At 33.6% G+C, this 20,537-nt stretch overlaps 2 protein-coding genes across 4 annotated transcripts in view; one reads left to right on the top strand and one right to left on the bottom strand.

Moving 5' to 3' along the window:
- Window positions 1–604: 604 nt before the first annotated feature.
- On the top strand, window positions 605–8,904 carry LOC120418016 (flightin). 2 transcript variants are annotated; one of them, XM_039580258.2, is made up of 4 exons: window positions 606–731; window positions 2,905–3,199; window positions 7,234–7,316; window positions 8,314–8,904. In XM_039580258.2, exons 2-4 carry the CDS (start codon window positions 2,940–2,942, stop codon window positions 8,355–8,357), a joined length of 387 nt encoding a protein of 128 aa, XP_039436192.1. In that variant the 5' UTR covers window positions 606–731; window positions 2,905–2,939; the 3' UTR covers window positions 8,358–8,904. The 2 variants fall into 2 exon arrangements, with proteins under 2 accessions (XP_039436191.1, XP_039436192.1); XM_039580257.2 differs by lacking the exon at window positions 8,314–8,904 and having other exon boundaries at window positions 605–731; window positions 7,234–7,464.
- A 451-nt stretch (window positions 8,905–9,355) lies between these two features.
- Window positions 9,356–20,537, bottom strand: part of LOC120418039 (neurocalcin homolog) — a 328,306-nt gene continuing 317,124 nt past the window's right edge. For both annotated transcript variants that reach the window (XM_039580285.2, XM_039580286.2), the window contains exons 5-6: window positions 16,052–16,240; window positions 9,356–15,993 (exon numbers count right to left, since the gene is read on the bottom strand). In XM_039580285.2, coding sequence (XP_039436219.1) covers window positions 15,799–15,993; window positions 16,052–16,240 — 384 coding nt within the window. In that variant the 3' untranslated portion in view covers window positions 9,356–15,798. The remainder of the gene's footprint in view (window positions 15,994–16,051; window positions 16,241–20,537) is intronic.

Below are 20,537 nucleotides of genomic sequence, written 5' to 3' on the forward strand. Positions count from 1 at the left end.
AGTAAAAGTTGTGTGTAACTTTTATGATGTAATTTTACCTCAATTTAGACTGAAAAAGTGAGATAACACCAGAAAAGTTGTAAAATTACATTTTCAGAGGTAAAATTACACATTTTTTCTGACATAATGGATGTACAAGGGGTAACATTACCAAGATTTTTTTTACTGTGTAACTAAAAATGGGTCACATGAAATTTCTGGCTATAACTTTTGCCAGATAATCCAATAATAAATATTAAAATATACATTAATGACTTGAAAGGTTAAACAAGGATAAATTATTTAAAATCTTGGATTGTGTTCAGTTTGGTTCATAGTTTACTAAACACCTCGTTAAAACCATCGTAAACCAAGTGTGTTGATCTTTGGCGATCGATGACGACGATCTTCTAGCGCGTTTTCCGCTTAAAAACCGCAAGCCAAAGAAAAAAGGAAGGAAAAATCTACCTGTCGGTCGTAAAACAAACGGAAAAAAACGATCGCACCCAGCTGTTTGATGTCGTTACGGCTTAACCTGCTCTAAGGACCTATTCGGCACTATCGGACAGAGGAAAAGCGAAGTGAAGCCGAACGTGTGCCGCCTCGTGCCATCTCGCTCTGATTTTCCACACTAGCGGTGATCGTCGTCGTCCAACCGACCGACCGACCGTTGCCAATTTAATAATGATTTAGTCGAAATCAAGTTAGTCTCTTTGTTCATTCCACCGGATTAACAAGTAACGTTCTCTCAGGTACGCGACAGGGGGGATGCAAATGATGTGATGTGATAAAATAGTTGGTGATTTTTGTGATTTTGAGTTTGTGACTCTTGGATTAGTGATTGTGTTAAGGCAAAAAGAAATGTTGTAAAGACTATGGACTGTTTAGTAATGAAAGTGGCTATTATAGGAAAAGAAGAGTGAATTAAACAATTACGTGAAAAATGTGCAACAGTATTATTTTCTAACCAGGAAAACTCATCTATTATTTGAAAAAAATGTGATAAGATGAAACTTAAGAAAATATTGGATAAGAACGATTTGTTACGCAACATGTTCTTATTCAACTGTTCCATCAAAAATTAATCGCTTCTTTCGTAATTTCATCGGAAAACGCATTTCAACTCCCAAAAGAGCAAACGATTAATGGATTGATTGGGATGGGTGAATTTTTCATCAAAATTGACAAATTTAAGTTTTATTTACTCAGACAAAATGAACTTTGAAAATTTCACAGAGCAACAAGTTTACGGTGTAAGAAACACGTGACTTTGATTCTTACTTCATTAGCAAGATTTCCAACATTTTAAAGCTTAAAACAAAGAAAGACTTGATTTCTTAAAGATTACACAAAACTTATAAAATTAAAATTCTTGCTAGCATTTCCAATTCAAATATTAAAGTATACACAATAACAGATAATTAAATGTAGAGAAATAAAAATCCCAAATTATTTCAATAATGTTTTCAATAATGGCATTTAAATAAAATTGTAACAGTGAAAATAAAATTTGTCGTGGTCTATGATCCTAGCACATTTTATTTCAAGTTCAAAATAACCCCATAAATCCGGGATTGCTGAAAATTTAAATATTAATAAAAAAAAACTGTACAATAGATTAAAAATTATTTAAACTACATTTTTTAGATATGTATTTTATGTAAAAATAGAATTAGAATTTAGAATTAGAAATTGTGATTTTGCTATACAAATTTAGTTGTTTTATTGGCACTATTTATTGCACTCTTAATTTTGTTGGCTAACTATGTATATCATCAAAGATAATAAATAATTTATTAATGCTTTTTGGATGATCTAAAGTCTGTATCTTGTCAGTTAAATAAAAAAAAGTATATTTTAAATAGATAATACTCAAAATCATATATCAGGCTCTGTAATCTAAACTGTGTATTTCACTTCAGAAAATATGTTGCTCATTTATAATTTGTAATATACAATATAATTGAAATTCAATGCGCTTTATAAGTGCAAGAAACGTATCACAGTTTATAAGAAAATGGTTACAATAAACCCAAAATTTTGAATACAATAAATGTTTTCTGAAAACATTCATGATTTCTCTTTTCTCAAAATAAACTTATATAAATTTAAAATTAAAATAGATGTAACAGAATCAAACTTCACGCAATTCTTGTTCATTTTTTGTCGGTAAAACTGATTTGATAAGCTTTAGAAAACAAATCTAGAGTTTTTTTTAAATAGGTGCTATAAACATATGAAAGACAATAGTCAATAGGACCTTTTCAAAAAAAAACTCTGGAAATGTTCATTATATAGCCCAACTTGAATACCATACAGCATAAATTGAAGTTGTGCATAGAATTTAATTATAAACAAAAATTTAAAAAAAATTGGATGTTTTTTTAAACAAAAAATAAATTTACTTGATTGAAAATTTACCTTCTTTTGACTATCTGTTAGAGGCAAAATGTATTTTTGTCAAAAATAAGATCAATCAATGGTCCCCAATAAAAGTCATTTGAGGACATTGGCCCATCAGCAGATCGCAAAGCACGCACTTTTGCCAAACCCCCTCAACTCTTAGCTTCTTAAAAATAGTTGTGATTAGCAAGTTGGTACCACGGTCGAGTGTCATCACACCCCCTCTGCCTGCAAGTGGGCGCGCCGAACCAAGTACAAGAATGCAGCAAATGTCCTCTTTCGAATTCTAATTTTACTGTGACTCTCGAAATCCGTGTGCTTTAGTTTTCACTCTTTTTTATTTTTATTTTGCTGCTCTTATTATTGTCACCGCCAGACATTTGGCTCCGTCGATTGATTTATTTTCGGTGTTCGAAGCGCGACTTAAGGTGCCATTTCCGCACCTGCAAGATCTACGGAGTGTGACTTGGGTTGTTTCGTTGCCCGGTTGAAAACAGTATTTTTTCCCTACTCTTTTGACAGAATTGTAGCGCCAACCAGGGGGGGCACTCAACACCATGGCAACAGCCAAAGTCGTCGTAAAGGACACCCGCGGGGCCGACGCACTGGATTTGGTCGACGACTTCAACCGGCGCAAGCTGACCCTCAACAAGCACTGGGTGCGTCCGACGTTCCTGCAGTACCGCTACATGTACAACTACCGTTACAACTACTACGACGACGTCATCGATTACCTGGACCGGCGGGCCCGGGGAGCCCCCGGCGAGATCCCGCGTCCCCAGTACTGGGCCGAGCGGGTTCTGCGAACCGAGCGGAAGTGAGTACCTTTTTTTCATCTGACTGAACGAAAAAAATATTGAGTTCGCATGATCATGAACAAAGTTCATGGCATCAGAAAGCGTGACAAAATCAGGAGCACGATGGCATATATTGTCTCAATTTGAACCCTATTCTATTATTTACTTTTTAGATTGGAAGAAATTTGCAAAAACCAAACACAAAGAAGTACATTTTCTCATGCAAATTCTCTAACAAAATTAAAATGTTTTACGGAAAGTGATGTCTCCCAAATTAAGGAAGGTTGTTTTGGGGAAAAAAGTTGTTCTGATTGAATTGTAAATTTTTTGAAGATTTTCCATACAACATTTACATATTGTTTTTTGGGCTTGATTAAGACCAGAAATTGTCTATTCTGCGTATCAAGCCACTCTAGTATATAATCCATTCGAGGATCCCTTTTCTAAAAAATAACCTGAATAATTTTTGGAGAAAACAAATAAAAAAATAGTAGATACTCATCTGGATATGGATATTGATGCCTCTGTGCTCTTTTATGCTAACTAGACAGGAAACCCTGCAAGCTTAGTACATAACGTTTTAAGCACACTGCAAGTAAAAAATAAGCCGTTTTTTGATATCTCGTGACGGAGGGGTGGTACGACCCCTTCCATTTTTGAACATGCGAAAAAAGAGGTGTTTTTCAATAATTTGCAGCCTGAAACGGTGATGAGATAGAAATTTGGTGTCAAAGGGACTTAATGTAAAATTGGACGCCCGATTTGATGTCGTACTCAGAATTCCGAAAAAACGTATTTTTCATCGAAAAAAAACACTAAAAAAGTTTTAAAAATTCTCCCATTTTCCGTTACTCGACTGCAACAAATTTTGGAACATGTCATTTTATGGGAAATTTAATGTACTTTTCGAATCTACATTGACCCAGAAGGGTCATTTTTTCATTTAGAACAAAATTTTTCATTTTTCATTTTTTTTTGTAATTGTCTGCTCTACAACTTTGTAGAACATTGTTACACTCTAAAAATAACCCTGCAAAGTTAGAAAAAACACGACATTTTAAAATGAAAAGTTTTGTTCTAAATGAAAAAATGACCCTTCTGGGTCAATGTAGATTCGAAAAGTACATTAAATTTCCCATAAAATGACATGCTCCAAAAAATTTTACAGTCAAGGAACGGAAAATGGGAGAGTTTTTAAAACTTTTTTGGTGTTTTTTTTCAATGAAAAATACGTTTTTTTCGGAATTCTGAGTACGCCATCAAATCGGGCGTCTAATTTTACATAAAAGTCCCTTTGACACCAAATTTCTATCTCATCACCGTTTCAGGCTGCAAATTATTGAAAAACACCTCTTTTTTCGCATGTTCAAAAATGGAAGGGGTCGTACCGCCCCTCCGTCACGAGATATCAAAAAACGGACCTCGGATTCGTGATCAGGGACAAAAGTTACCCCTAAGGACAAAGTTTCACGCAAATCGAAGAGGAGTCGGGGCAACTTTTCCCGATTTCGTGTGAGTTGGTAGAGAATTACCCATTAATTAGGCCAATGCAAATAATTTCAAAGTTTTTGTCACTTGGCCAAGGTCGAGGCAAAAAGTTTTTTTTTTTTTGCGGGCAAAACTTTTTACGGTACTATACAATTAAAGTTCACAAAAACTCAAAATATTTTTCAATTAACTCAAACATGATAGAAATGATTTTAAATGCAGGGGAATGAACTTAAAAATGTTTTCAGCTGGTTGCACTTAATATTAGATTGAAATTTTGAAGTTTCATGAAAAAGCATTGTTTGCTACCTGCAACAGCCTAAATAATATATGTGTTCAATATATTTATCAAAATACATTCTTCATACCAGAATGAATCAATTGGGCAAAAAATGCAGGAAATTCTAATTTTTATATGAAAAAAAGTGTACAAAAGAGTCTTACGCAGTAAGGCCACATTTAATAACATTTTGTTCAGTATTTTTAATCAAGAAGAACAAATTTAGGTTTTTTACTAATTGAGAATTTTTTTTTATCACGCATCAAACATGAACACCCTACAAAAAATGTTATTGATGTTGAAAATATTTGTTTTTTTTTTTTTCAATAAAACTTAGGCTTGGTATATGAAACAGAGTTTTTGCTTCCCCTTTTTCTCCACCTTGGTCAGAGCCGAGAGACAAAAATTTTAAATTAAATTTGTACTACCCTTTTATAATTAATTTGTGAAAAATTAACCGTTTTTAACGGTTCAAGAAGCATTTGAAGGAAAAAATATTCTAGTTTTTGAATATGAATTGGAACAAGGTTAGTGCTCATGGCTGAGAAAAGATTTTCCTTTAATCAATATTTCAAAACAAATTACCAGTCGAATGCATCCGGAACGCAAGGGTTTCACAAATATAGCATTTTAGTTTTGACAAAAAATTGCAAGACCCAATAATGTTGTTCGCCCTCTGTATGTTTTAATTTTAATTAGGTACATTTTTAAGAACTTGTACATTTTGGATAGAAAAAACTGATATGATCACAAACACTTTTAAATTATTTTTATTTCGTAGAGCCAAAATTTTATTTTTATTTTAAGTTGAAGCAAAATTTGCACTTCTTCAGTTGAGGGTAAATAAACTTGTGATTTTATTCATCTATTAACGTATTTTCTTGTTCTCTTCAAACTACTTCTTTTTACAAAAATAAAAGAGAATAAAATAAGAAGAAAATATTTACAGAGAGTTCTTTTTTATATTTTTTTTTGCAGAAAAAAATACAAAAAACATAATTCTTCTGTTTCTAATTGAATTGAAACTAAAATAAAATCAAGTCGCAAATCTTAATTCATGTCACAGACTTTGTTCAAATAACTTAAATAAAAAATGGTCCTTAAAAAAAGAAAGATTAACATGTTTAAACATAATATTACTTAGGTCGTTGCAAATATGTTTCAAAGTTTATGTCACTCTCTGGCCAAAGTCGGTTTCAACATTTCAATGAAAAAAGTGTTGTTAAATGCATTGAACATCTGTACAGTTGTTTTGCAATCAAAAGATTTCAAAAAATCTTAAATCTGACTTAAATAATTTTTTAGCGAATGTTTTTGTTTGCGAGTCTGAGCATCGATATTTAATAAAAAAAAAACTTTTCAATGTTTTGAACTATTTTATTGATGCTCAAAATTATTATTAACGCAGGGAAATGCATTTCAAATTGTTTTCAGTGACTTGCAATGTCAAATTTCATTAAAATTTTGATGTTGGCCCCCATGTTGGTTGACAAAAACATTGAACAATATTTGCATCAGCCTTACTTACTTATAAAAAGTCGCTGAACTATTTTATTAAAGATTATTTCGGTCATTCTCCGCCAACTCGCACATAGTCCTTGATCAAGACGACATAGACTTTTTTTGTCAAAGAAACTTTGACAAACGCACAATTTGAAATCGTACCAAGATTTCTGAAAAAAACGTATTTTTCGTCGAAGAAAAAATAGTTTCAAATATTTAGCTATTTTTCGTTACTTGACATGTCATTTTATGGGGAAATTTAATGTACTTTTTTCATTTAGAACAAAACAAATTATTTCAAAAAACATTAAATTAAATCAAATTTTCATGTTTTTTCTAATTTTGCAGGAATATTTTTAACAAAAAAAAATATTATTTTAAGGGTTTTGCTTGAAACCATAACGAGTTATCGCGATTTAACGTTAGGATATGTAAGGATAATACATTTTTCTAAGTTGAAAAATATTGTTTCGCATTTTTTTTTTCATAGGCAAAGTAATGTTTATGCTTTATACTTAAAATTTCTTTGAAAAATAATGAAGTTTTTTTTTTCAATTCCAATAAACCTAATTTTGTTTTGCTTCTCCAGATTTCTTCTTTATATTTATAAAAAATACAATTATATTTATTAATTATAACGATCGAATCGTATCTGAATTAATTGATAGAAATGGGATTTTTGTTAGTTGTCATTAAATGCTATTTTGAAAACTGCTAATTTTAAAATTTGTTATAATTTTTCAAGTAATTCTTTAAAATTATCTTCCCATTTGCTTCTTTCAGAGAACCCAAGGACATCGAGACGATGTACAACTACACCAACATCGGCCTGAAGCGGGACGAGAAGAGGCTGACGTACACCCTAAGTAATCAGATCAAATCGTACAACGTTCACTCCAAGCGCTACCTTAACAGCAAATACGCCCGAATTCTGTAATCTGGTTGAAGAGCCTACGTCACTCCTACCAGTAACATACAAAAACCCATGCAAAACCAACCAGTTCAAGGAACAACTACCAACCAAAAAAACACGGAACCGCTTTAAAAACCTAACCAAGGCAGATTGGAGTAGGCGACGAGACTAAAACAGGACCCCTGAAGTCGATCATCTGTCGGAGAGATAAAAAAATAATGCTTTTAACGCAGCAACCGGCGCCCACGAAACTGCCTGCAAAAAAATAGCAAAAATTTCCCAAAAATGCCAAAAAATCCCAGCTAAAAACGCATCTTTTTTTCCTATTGATAAAACTACCAAAAGTAACCCTAACCTAAAACTGCAAAATCCCCAGCGAAACTTTCAAACAAAAGCCACCCCACCCCCAAGCCAAAGCATCCAAACGAAACAGAAAAATAACAGAGAGACTAAACAAACGAAAACAAACAAAATACGACACTTCTGCTTAACCGGCGAAGCAAGCGGGGACAAAACGACCTCGTTGTTTTAGTAGAACCATTTTGTCCTGATTTATCTTATCTAACCTACTAGCTATTTGCATATCCTAGCCCTTAAGTGAGAGACACGTTTATAAAAAAAAAAGAATCAAGATACCAAATATTTTACTCTAATAATAACAGTACAGCAAACTTATCGCTAACTACTAAGCGCGCACCTTAGCCTTAGCAAACTCACCGTCACGAAAGACGCCTGCTGAGTTTTTATACATAACCACACTCATGATTAACCGTTTGATTATTTTTTTATATGATCTACTTTTTCAATGTTTTCTTTGCAAGTTTTAAGAAAATCGCAACGCTCATTTATTATATCTTAGCTATAACACTTTACTCTCATAATAATTGAAGGCAATATCTTTTTCTTATTGTACCTTATACCAACCATAATCTTACTTTATAATCTTATAGGTAGAAGTCCATCTGTGAGATATTATTTGTATCGAATCTGGTAAGGGTTTCGTCCCCCTTAACAGGAAAACAACAACAACAACAAATGAATCATCAAAATAAAAAGCAACCGAAACACCAACATCTGCATCATCAACAAACAACGGCAGCAACACACCATCCAGCTTAATGCTGATTTGTTGATTTGTGATAAAATTAGATCTAGAGATACGAACAAAAAAAACTTTCACGTTACAGCATGCATACTTCCTGCAAAAAAAAAGCAACCGGATTTATTTATTGTTTTGGGAACTAAAGTTCTGGTGTGTGCGTGAAATGCACCAGAACGTCGCAACGTTTAAACCGACTATTCTGGTAGCTGCATTGTGCAAAAACAGTGCAGTCAATTTTACTTTTAAACTTTTATTTAACTATCACTTTCGTGCAACTCTATCCCCTACATCCTAAGCAAATATCCGTCTGATTGAGGAAAAAAAAACTTTCTGAAAAAAAACGGAGTTTATAGTTTACACCGATTGCGCAAGACACTTGCAAGCAAAAAGAAAAAAGAAAAAAAAATACAGAAAATCCCGATGAAGAGAACCAAATAAAGTTGTGTTTGATTTATTGCAAGTACACCCACATCAACGACATCTGTCAAATTGCTTGTACGTTCCTTCACATCACCAATACAGTCTTAGCAGGCGTTGAAACATGAATTAAGAAAGAGAGCGCAAAGGAAAAGAGCAAAACTGCGTTCTGCCTCTCTGCAGTCTTCAAGCTCTTTTTATACACAAGTAAAGAGACAGATTCGCTACCAAAGAGCTCTGTTTTGAATCTCGTCAGAATCATATTTTTTTGTGATCATGGCATGCTATGTAGCATTCTGACCTTAGGAATTTCTTTCAAGTTTCCAACGAAAACCCCAAACAGCAACACTTTTGTATTCTTTTATTAGTTTTTTTGTTGTTGTTTGCTTCAGTTTTCTTAATTTTTGTCACGTCCTCTTCCCTTTTTTGTTCTCCTTTGTTTTAATTCAATCGAATGCATTTACTGAGGTTTGTTTTTCTTCTTACTTCACCTGCGTGAGTGTGTACGTGTGCTGTAATCCCCACTTGATACGTCATTTTGTTCTCCCACCATATGCGATCCATTTTGTTCTTTGTTTGTGTGTGTTTGTTTTGCTTAATTATTTCGAAGAAGGTTAAGAGTGTTGCGTAAGAAGAAATTTTTAAATTTTTCATGTTTATCTACCTTTGTTATGTTGTTTCTTCTTTCCTCTCTACTCAACACTAACATTTGTCGCCTGGAAAGAGGTCTCAAACTTTTGTATTAAATTTCACCAATGATGTTCGACGGTTTGTTCAATGTTAATTTTATGAGAAGAAAAAGAACATTTGATTTCTCTCGGCACGCCATCTTCAAAATTTTATAAATGGATCATAGCTAACGAACTTGAAAAGTGGCTGTATGTGTGCGCTTGCGTCAGTGCATTTGTTTGTGTGCACTCCTCGCAGCGCAGCTTGCTTTGTTTTGTTTTGTTCTGGTTGGTTTTGTTTACTCTTTTCGATCTATTTCAGCGTGAAACGAGTTCTAGTGTTGTTGTTCGTGTCTTTTGATTGTTTTTTTTCTTTACTTGTGTGTGTATTAATTACTTGTTACCGTTATCAATATATATTCTTCTCAATGCTTAACGTATTGCCTATGCACAGTTTAAAAACCAATTCACTTCAACTGATTTCCTTACATGCGAACGGGTAAATTAAAATCACTTCTAGTTTTATGTTTTGTTTATTTTTGTTTGTCAAACGTTTGTTATTTGGAACAAATTTGAGCGATCTTAAAAATTCCATGCAATTATAGCTGATAGAGATTTTTTAAACTACGCTCGGTTTTGCTGAATATTTTAGGTTCTGTTTGTTTTTGTTTTCTTTCCTAACTCTGTGGACTGTAAAAATTCGCCTCAACTGTCAAAACATGTCTGTGGGAAGTTTACTCTTGCACAATAGATTGCGTGACGTTGTTGTCATTTTCGGGAAATACATTCTAGGGAAAGGATCTTTCACATAAGAAAAAAAAAACATCACATTTGGCAGCACTGCTTTTCGCCAAAACGTGTGATGCTTTTTGCGAACGATTGCTTTGCTAGTTGTTTCACTTACCGTAACAGTGTGGTAAGTTCACCTAAGTAGGCCGTTTTTCGAGAAAGGTTTTAATATTCGGCTTGAAATCGGAACCATAATATTTATCTTTTTTGACAGGAGTGACGGTGTGGTTTTGCTGTAGACAAATGGATTGCTTAACCACAATATCTGTCAAAAAAGGGTAAATGTCATGAAAGGATTACGAGACAAATAACAAGAAATATCAACAAAAAAAATTAGGCATCTTAACCGTTATTTTATGCAATCCTCATATATTCATAAACAATTTGAAAAAAATAGTAATTAAAAACACTGCTGTAAGAAAATATTTGTAGATTTAAGTTGCATCAAATGTCCATTTCAGTGACTTTTGTTTTTCAAATGTTCACAGTTAACAACTTAAAACCGTTCTATTTTGTTTCTACAAAACTACGCGCACTTTTCACTGCTTTTATTGTTATAGAGTTAAAAAGAGATGCTGCATTTTCGCTAGATTGAACTATTACTTGCTAATTGTTGTGGGTGACTAGTGTTGTTGACTATTTGTTTTTTTGTTTTGTTTTGTTTTGATTCTTTTTGGTCGATTCGTAACTGTTATTAGATGCGTGTCGCAGTGAGTTAGAAAAGTCAAATAAAATTTTAAAAAATAATTCTTTCACTGTTTATGCTCCGCTGGTCGACATTGCTTGCTGAGGTGATTCATAATTTATCTAGATAACTTCTTTTCTCTGCTCAACTTAGCCTACGTAACATTTCCTCCGCTTGATTTTCTTTCATTTTTAAGGGTTTCGATTTACACATGTTTTGGAAAATTTTGGAAGAACAGTGCTTTAAGTTGTGCAATAAACGTGCATTTTTTTTTTTTATTTTCTTTTGTTTATTTGGTTTTGGATTTTAAGAAGTGGTAGATAAAAGTATTTGTTAACTTGAGAATATTATCTATGCTTGAAAAGGCCAACGAAACTTGTGACTAACAATGTTTAGTGGGTTAAAACTACTTTTTAGCTTATCGTAGAGTTTCATTCGAGAAATTGCTGATACTAAATGTTGATATTTAAATGAAAAATCAAACGCCATAAAGGCACTTGCTATAATTTTTTTCCAGCTGTCATCTTATTTTATAGCAAGCATCGTTATTGCGTAAAATAATAGTAAATCAAAAATCGTTGGGCTTTTTATCGTTTCACGACATTCTGCTCTGCACATTTGGTACATTTATGCTTAGCTTTTTTGCAATCATTTGTTTAGAATTCCTATCTAAAATTGTGCTGAACATTAATTCTTGCTTTTCGAACGAAATCTACTCGCAGTTTGTGGAATTTTTTGGGTGGAAATGGCCATCGATCAACTTTTTCTTCGATTTTTACCCTCGTAATCGTAACGCAACTAGACGATCAATATGAGTGAATTTTTACACAAATAATGCTCGTGGAATTGAGAAAACCGAATCAAAATTAACAAAACTGGCAACACTTCCATGTAAAAAAAAAATCAGTAGAAATTAGAAGGTATCAGTATTCAGGTATCTTTTTAAAATCGATCCCTAAGTTATTATTTGACTTTTTGAATTTTACGATTACTATAAATATGCACTAATTTTACTTCCAAAAAGTACTATCTAAGTAATGATTTGTTATACTCATTCGTTCTGCCTCAATAAAGAAGGTATGGCTCAATACAGTGTCGCAATAATGAACTATTTTGTTTATACTCGCGTACGCAATGTCTCTTTTGTTTTGTTCTTTGTTTTTACTCACATAATTTTTACTAGAATAGTTGCAGTTTTTTCTTCCATTTGTTATCTTGTCTTTTATTTTTTCAAGTATTCAAGAGGTACATTCAATTCAATAATGCTTCGCTGCGCGCACTATTTACTAATTTTTTTTTGAATTTTTCTTTTCATTTGTAAGTCAATTTGTGGCTGAGTTTGCTGAACTTACCTGGAGTTTTTAACCTTCTATTGCGTGTGTCATTTTGTGGGTAGTTTTCCTCTAACTTTTGGTTTTCTTTTTTCTTGTTGGATTTCCCATCCCTAGCAACAATGTAACATTTTATTTCTTACAGTTGAAAAAATTTCTCCTCTATTAGTATTTGCTTTGAAAATGGGTATATTTTTGCTTAAAGATTCTCAATTCTTACAAGGTATAGAAGTTTCTTTTTAAAAACAGCACAGCACGAGAAGCTTCACGGTGCGTTTGACTCTCGTAATAAGGGGTAAATATAAATTATTCAAGTTGGTTATTCCAGGCTGTTTAGAACAGCCTTTTTTTGGTTATCAATCTTTGCTTGATTATTATTTTTTTCACACATAGTTAGTAGGACCTAGGATTGTGGTAATGATTCTAGTTTGAAAATGAATAACATAGCTTTCATTTGTGATTCAAAACAGTGAAAATTCAATCAATAATTGACATTGAACATTGGAAAACTGATACGTTTGCTATCACTTTTGTGATTCAGTTTGATTGTGTGAAGGTATGAGCACAGACAAACAGAAGTAAATCTTTTTCAGAATCCACCAAACAACAAATCAACGGTCGATTTGAATGACCAGAAACTTACCACGGCAACTTTGAATTCAACACAGCTCATTTACGGGCGTTTGACACGCGTTCACAACTAGATGGCTCTAGTGATGAATTTTGAGAAATCTTGTTCAATGATTTACGTCTGATTGTCTGTGGTATGAGTGATAATACAATTTTAATATTGCTAGAAGAAGGATAAAGATATAAAACTAAGCAAAATGGAAACTTAGCAAGACAACTAAAAATGAATTTCTTTCGTCGTCAAATAAACAAACCAAACAACTCCGATTTCTTGTATAATAAATAAAAAGAGAAATATAGTTTATGTTTATTAAAAAGGCTGTACAAACGTTGTTGGCTTAGCATACAATTCGCTGCTTCCTGCTCATTACTTATTTCCACACGTCTTGTTTATTTACTTTGAAATATGTTTACAAACAAACCGAACAAAATCATGACAAAAACAGGCTTAACCTAAATAAAAATGAAACGTCTATTTTTTTGCTTTCTTCTCCTCTTGTTTCATAAACTACAAAGTGTTTTCTAACAACTTAAGGGTACACATTACAGTAAGGGTGAAATTCGGGATGGGGGAAAAATCAATCTTAAGGAGGTATTCGTCTGTATGACAAACAAACAAACTCACACTTTTTGACAGTCTGTCAGTTTGTCTGCTTTGTTTGTTTCTGTAGACTTTGCAGAAACGTCAGCCTGCATACCGTAAACAAGTTTGCGTCAAACATGAAAAAGTACGAATTTGTTTATTTGTCAAAGTTTAATACCTCATTTGTACACTAAACCCCGCTAGTTTGACACCGATAGCGCATCCCTTTTGTACGGTGCTCACACACACTTGCAAATGTTTGTTTGGTCACGTGAGCGCCGTATAAAAGGAATCAACTGAAGGAGGTATTAAACTATGACAAAAAAAGAAACAAACAGTTTGCCAAACTCGTAAGTAACTCAAAAGTGCGAGTTTGTTTGTTTCTCATAGTCTAATACCTTCTTGAAAAGTGTCAAACCGCCGGTTCAGTGTACACAGCACAAACGAAGACGAACAAAATTCGTTGCAGCAGTTCGGGAAAAACCAATTAGAAACCTAAAATCGTCGTCGTCTTCGTTTTAAACTCCAAACCTTAGAACTTATAACACAGGACAACTAAATTCAACAACCAGAGTTGGTTTGTGTGAGTGGGTGAAATGGCGTTCGGGTGAAAAAGGGTTTGTTTGTGGTGGGTGGTCCAAATGATACAATAAATACAGGAAATAGAAGTATGTATTTTTCCTAGTGTGACTGCGTGGCAAAGCTTTAAGTTGAGGTTAAATACTTGAAGTATGGATGTTTTCGGTTGTGTAAGTGTCTTTCTGGACAATGTTTTCCCTCGATAGTTTTGTTTTTTTTCCAAAGGTTAAAAACACACACGCATTGTTTGTCTACGCTTTGCCAAAGTTCAATTCCATGTTGCACCGAGACTCCGTTGAACGCGAGCTTTAGGCAGAGTGCTGCAAATGTGAATTCGCGGAGGCTGCGAATAATTCACCTTGTTTTGTTAGGCCCATTACTTTGTACGAAGTTGCAGAAAATTTCAAATTTGAAATGCAATTTGAAAGGGAGAAAGCTTTCCCAAATTCGAGAAGAGTCGTTCTTGAGCTGAACGACTTTTTTTACAAATAAAAAAATGTGAAAACTTTCCACCATTCCCGACATGTTTCGCAGAAATTTTCAGCAACACTCAATAGTAACACTTTTCATAACATTAAAAGGGGTCTTCTAAATACATGAGAAGGGGAGGGAAAACACAACCAGAAGCATCGGAAAAAGCATTAATAAAACTAAAAATGAATGCTTTTGGTGATAAAGTAAGAGGAAATTTAGTCAATTGCTTGTTACATTCTTATAACTCTTTTCCCGAAATGAGAGAGAGCCATCAATTGAGAAAATCGCCCAAATTTCCTCCCTCAGCATTTCCTACACACAAAAAAAGCGAAACGATGATGATGTTTACGAATTTTACTGTTTCCTGTACAGTGCTCACCAATACACACAGAGCGAGAGAGAGAGAGCGCGCACACGAAAACAAGCGATTTCGATGAGATGAGAGCGTGATGAGACGACGCGCGGTGAGAGTGGGAGGTTGAATGAGTGAGAGAGCGCACACGATTAAAGAGACACGAAAATTTGAGAAGATCGCGAAGCGATGAAATGAGATTTTTAAAAGATATAGTGATTCAATCTATTTAAAATATTTACATATAAACTCGCATCTTATCATCAATTGTTTTATATCTACTACTAGAACGGAAAAAAAGACAAAATAATCCGCAGCGGGTGCAGCGACCGTTTGCTCTCTCTTTCGTTTTAACTCTCTCTTATATTTACTCTGTGTTTTGTTTTTTTATTTGTTTGTGTTTAATCTTTTGTGATACTCATTTGTAGATGTTTGCAACATTTTACCTTGTTTTCAATTCGTAAATTATAAACTGTGATTTGTAATAAATATTTTGTTATATAATAGTAAAAGTTTATAATAATTAGGTTTCAAGTTATCGGAGTTACGTGTAGCGTGTTGCAGATTTTGTGAACTCGCCCCTTTTGTGGTTATGTTTAGCCAATCATCATCATCATTACTTGCGATAATAGTAGAAGTAATTACTTTAATAGTAGTAGTAGAAGTGGTAGTAGAAGTAGTAATAGCGGTATTGGTAGCGGTAATAGTGGCCAACCGGCGCCGACGCCGTCGCTGATGCCGCCGCGGGTGCCAGCGACGGGCGCCGTCGCCGCCGGGCCTCGGACTTGAACTGAGAGTTGGACACGGGCCGGTCCTTGGAATTGCTCACTGCGCCTGCGGATCACATTGCAGCAGCCGCACGATCGACGGATCACTCTTGGCGCCCTCGATGAACTCCTCCAGGCTCAGCTTGCCGTCCTTGTTGCGGTCCATCTGGCGGAAGATCTTGTCCGTCCGCTTCTCCGGTGTGCTCTCGTCCTCCGGCATCTTCATCACCGACCCAACCATCTTGTAGATTGCCTAAAAAAGAAGACCTTCAATAACCCGAAACCTAACCTCAATCCGGGTGGACACTCACGGTCACGATCTCGAGCATCTCCTGCCGGGAGATGTACCCGTTGCCGTCCAGGTCGTACATCGAGAAGGCCCACTTGAGCTTCTGCTCGAGCTTGCCGCGGCTGGTGACGCTCAGCGCGCACAGGAACTCCCGGAAGTCGATGGTGCCGTCGCCGTTGGCGTCGAACGTCCGGAACACGTGCTCGGCGAACTGGGTTGGGAGAAGTAAACATTGAGTTTGTTAATTTAATATGTGAGGTTTTTTTAAAAAAAATTGCCAGATAAACCGCACTAAATTATTTTCCGAAAATCCCTACTTCTTCTTTATCAGAGACGCACTCAACAGTCTACCAGTATTTCAAACAACCCACCCCTACACCAAAGTCGACATGGTTGCAGACAGCAGTTGCGATCAAAAATACCCCAATTTACCAAGAAATCAAAGATTGTTCAGCTGATTTTTGGGCAGCGACGTTTCTACCCGCCAATCAGGTTCACATCTATAATTTGTTTGATTCTCGTTCTGAATTATCTGCAGTTAATTTGAAGGAAAGTTTACCCTTGTGAAGGTTTGGGAGTTGCTAAAAAAAAATCTCGAGCTTTGATGATTTAAAAAATATGCACAAAAATCTAAACAATAATGGTGTGAAAACTTTTCCAGGTCCACTTTGATTTTTTTTTTCAAATCAAAACACAACTATCAAGATAATTTATCATTTCAAGCCAGAGATTTTGTATTAGATATTTTTAACAAACAAATAATTTGAATCATTTTTTATAAAACGTAATCTTCTCAAAAACCTCATAACTTTTGTTAGGATTGACCGATTTGGATGCTTTTGGTTGCAGAAGATTCAGATTTGTTCATATTTTTAACTGTCAGATGGGAGACAAATATGGTCCACTTTTACCAGAGACATTCTGGATTCCGTTGGGGTACATCGGCCCTCGTACATGGCTTTTTTTTGGTCAACATAACAGAAACTCGTTCATAAAACAATGCTGGAAATGTTTCAAAACATCAAGGCAGCATTCTAATACATCGTAAATTTTCTGATGTTTTCAGTTAAGATAATTTCATGATTTTAAAATTAAGCGTAACTTTTGAAATGGTCAACAAACAGAAAATTTTCCCCACTTCATAATTTAGACCAAATTAGATTTTTTTTTATTGAAATGATTAAAAATTTAACCGAAGTTTAATTTTAATCATTGAAAAACGAACCAAAAGTTTCCGAAATATCGTCACTTGAAAATAACAAGCAAATTAGGTGATTCTTAAAAAAAATGTTTTTCATTGATTCGAATCCTTTCAAAGATCTCAGAGTACAATTCTCAACTTTTCAAAAAAAAAAAAAAATACCTGGGGTGGATTATTTTGTATTTTCAAAATTAACTTTTTCGAAAATCATAACTTGAAAGTGACTATATTCAAGAACGGTGCACTTCAAGAAAAATTTACATGAATTCTTTTCCGACTGCAAAGCCTGAATCTATTTTTTATTTTTTTTTTCAAAAGGTCATGACTCTAAAACCCGATTTTGCACGGTTCAAAACATATATTTTTGTGTCCCATTTAAAAATCAGATAATTTTGAAAATAGAAACGAACATTAACGAATACCACTTTTAGTGAAAAAAATTGAATAACGAAATGTATGGCGACTTTTTTTTAGAAAAAAACATACAAAATTGCGTCTCTTGACTATACAAAGAATTTATGCATAATGCTTATCCAAACAAAAAAAAAAATACAGGTATAAAAATTTAAAATAATTTGCGAAAATCTAGGGAACTAATCAATTCATTAGTAAAGGCAAAATATAAAATTATGAAGTTTTGAAAAAGTTGGTCGTCATCGATCATGGCCGCTCATAGTCATCCGCGACAGACACGAACGACGAAACGAAGAAAAACGCAAAAAGTAATTTTTTCAAAACTATTTTTCGTAAACTCGCGATAACTCGTGATGTTTATAAGCAAACCCCTTATGTCTATATATCAAAATTTTTGTAATTGTCTGCTCTACAACTTTGTACAACATTGTTACACTCTAAAAAATAACCCTGCAAAGTAAAAAAAACACGAAATTTTAAAATGAAAAATTTTGTTCTGAATGAAAAAATGACCCTTCTGGGACAATGTAGATTCGAAAAGAACATTAAATTTCCCATAAAATGACATGTTCCAAAATTTTGTACAGTCGAGTAACGGAAAATTTGAGAGTTTTTAAAACTTTTTTAGTGTTTTTTTCGATGAAAAATACGTTTTTTCGGAATTCTGAGTACGTCATCAAATCGGGCGTCTAATTTTACATAAAAGTCCCTTTAAGACCAAATTTCTATCTCATCACCGTTTCAGGCTGCAAATTATTGAAAAACACCTCTTTTTTCGCATGTTCAAACATGGAAGGGGCCGTACCACCTCTCCGTCACGAAATATCAAAAAACGGACCTCGGATTCGTGATCAGGGACAAAAGTTACCCCTTAGGACATAGTTTCACGCAAATCGAAGAGGGGTCGGGGCAACTTTTCCCGATTTCGTGTGAGTTGGTAGAGAATTACCCAATTATAAATATAAAATGACACACAAGGGCACATGTTGTAATGAAATGCATCGTTTTCAAGTTATAGGCATTTTCCGGTTACAATTTCCGAAAAATGGTCATTTCTTTTCAATTTATATTCTTAAATTGAAAAGAACGAAAAAGGTCCTCTTCAAATTCTAAAAATAGACTTTACTTGTCTTAAACTATTTAGGGGCCTTCCTTATGACCAAAGAAGCCATTTTGTGTCATTGGTTTTCCCATACAATTTAATACTGCTGTCCATACTAAATTGCATGTAAATATACAAAAATCTGTATCCTTGGGAAATACATTCAGTTTGATTTGGTCTGAAAAATCAGGGGGCAACAAAAATATTTTTCCAAAATACTTCCAAATTTCCACGAAAATAGAAATCTTATCAACTGAAAACAATCTAAAATGCATTTTTGTGTATTGATTATAATATTAAGCATGTTTTGGCTTGTTGGGCACAGCACCGCATAAAAAATGTTTTCGCGAAAAATAAAATTTTCGTCAATATTTAGATATTTTTGAAACTAATGATGGCAAAACAACTGGACAGGTGTATAATGCATTTTAAAACACTTTTTTCATTAAAATGTTGAAACCATGCCTCCTAATTTCAATTTTTATACTTTTTATTTTTTTTGCCAACCCCCCCCCCCCCCTTTGGTCAGAGTCGAGCGACATAAACTTCGAAAAATATTTGCAACGGCCTTACAAGAAATTATTTCTCAAATGTAAGATCAAATTTGCTATCGAAATGCACCCTACATAAGTGAAATTTGTGAAATTTTCTGATCCCTCGAAAAAAAAAATACTTGAAAATTTTGGAATCGATTCTATCTTTTTGAAAGGTCGTAGTATCGAATAGTTGGCCCATTAAGAAATATTAGCCCTCACATAAGGAATGCATGGACAAAGTTTCGCCGATTTGCCAAAACTTAGATCATCACTCTTTTTTTATTTCAAACATTTTGGACGAAAATTGCTTGAAAAACGATTTTTTACAAGGAGACATAGCAAACATCAATTTTCCTGTTTTTAAATCTTTGCATGGCAATATCTCAGCTAGTAAAGGTCGTATCAACAATTTTTAAAAAAGCAGTTTTTTGATTTTCAAAAATGTTTTTTTTTGTCAAAAGTGGGCAAACATGTGCGCTTATTTAAAAATGAAAAAATGCGACTATTTTCAAAAAAGTAACCTACATATGGCTATACCTTGAAAACGGTGCATTTTATAAAAATTTCACTAAAGTACTTTTTATTTCAAATTTGATTTTACATCAAAAAATGAAGTTGGAAAAAATGCGTTTAAAATTTAAATTTTTTGAACTCATAACACATAACTCGTTAAAAAATTTTTGCACAACCTGGAAATTTCTGAAAGTTGGCATTTTATGTCCTCTAAAACATATCAAAAAATAAAAAAAAATAAAAATAGTGTTTTTTTGCAAATCAAGTTTTAGTGACAAAAAGTTAAATTAAAATTCAGCAAATTTTTTTAACCTTGTATCATTTTTTTCAGTGTTGTCCTTATTCATACCTACAACTTTGCCGAAGGCACCAAATCGATCGACAAATTTCAGTGCTGAATAGTCGGGTATTGATTTTCAAATCTGTTATTTTTGGTAGTTAAAAGTAGGCCGTTTCGTTTCTCAGATGGACAGGACAATTTCACAGCGGCATTGCAAAAAAAAATGTTTTAAAATGCATTTTACTTGCGTCCATTTTCATTCCAATTATTAGGTTTCAAAATACGTATTGAATTTTTTTTTGCAAAAAAAAACGCTTTTTGGGGAACTGTACATTGGTATTTAATGAAAATTTAAAATGTTTTCAAATGAGTTCAATCATGCAAAATATGATTGTGAACGCAGGAAAATGCATTTTAACTGGTTTTCAATTGATTAAACTTGATATTTAAATTATAATTTTT

Source organism: Culex pipiens, chromosome 3 (assembly GCF_016801865.2).
Source record: "Culex pipiens pallens isolate TS chromosome 3, TS_CPP_V2, whole genome shotgun sequence".
NCBI lineage: Eukaryota > Metazoa > Arthropoda > Insecta > Diptera > Culicidae > Culex > Culex pipiens.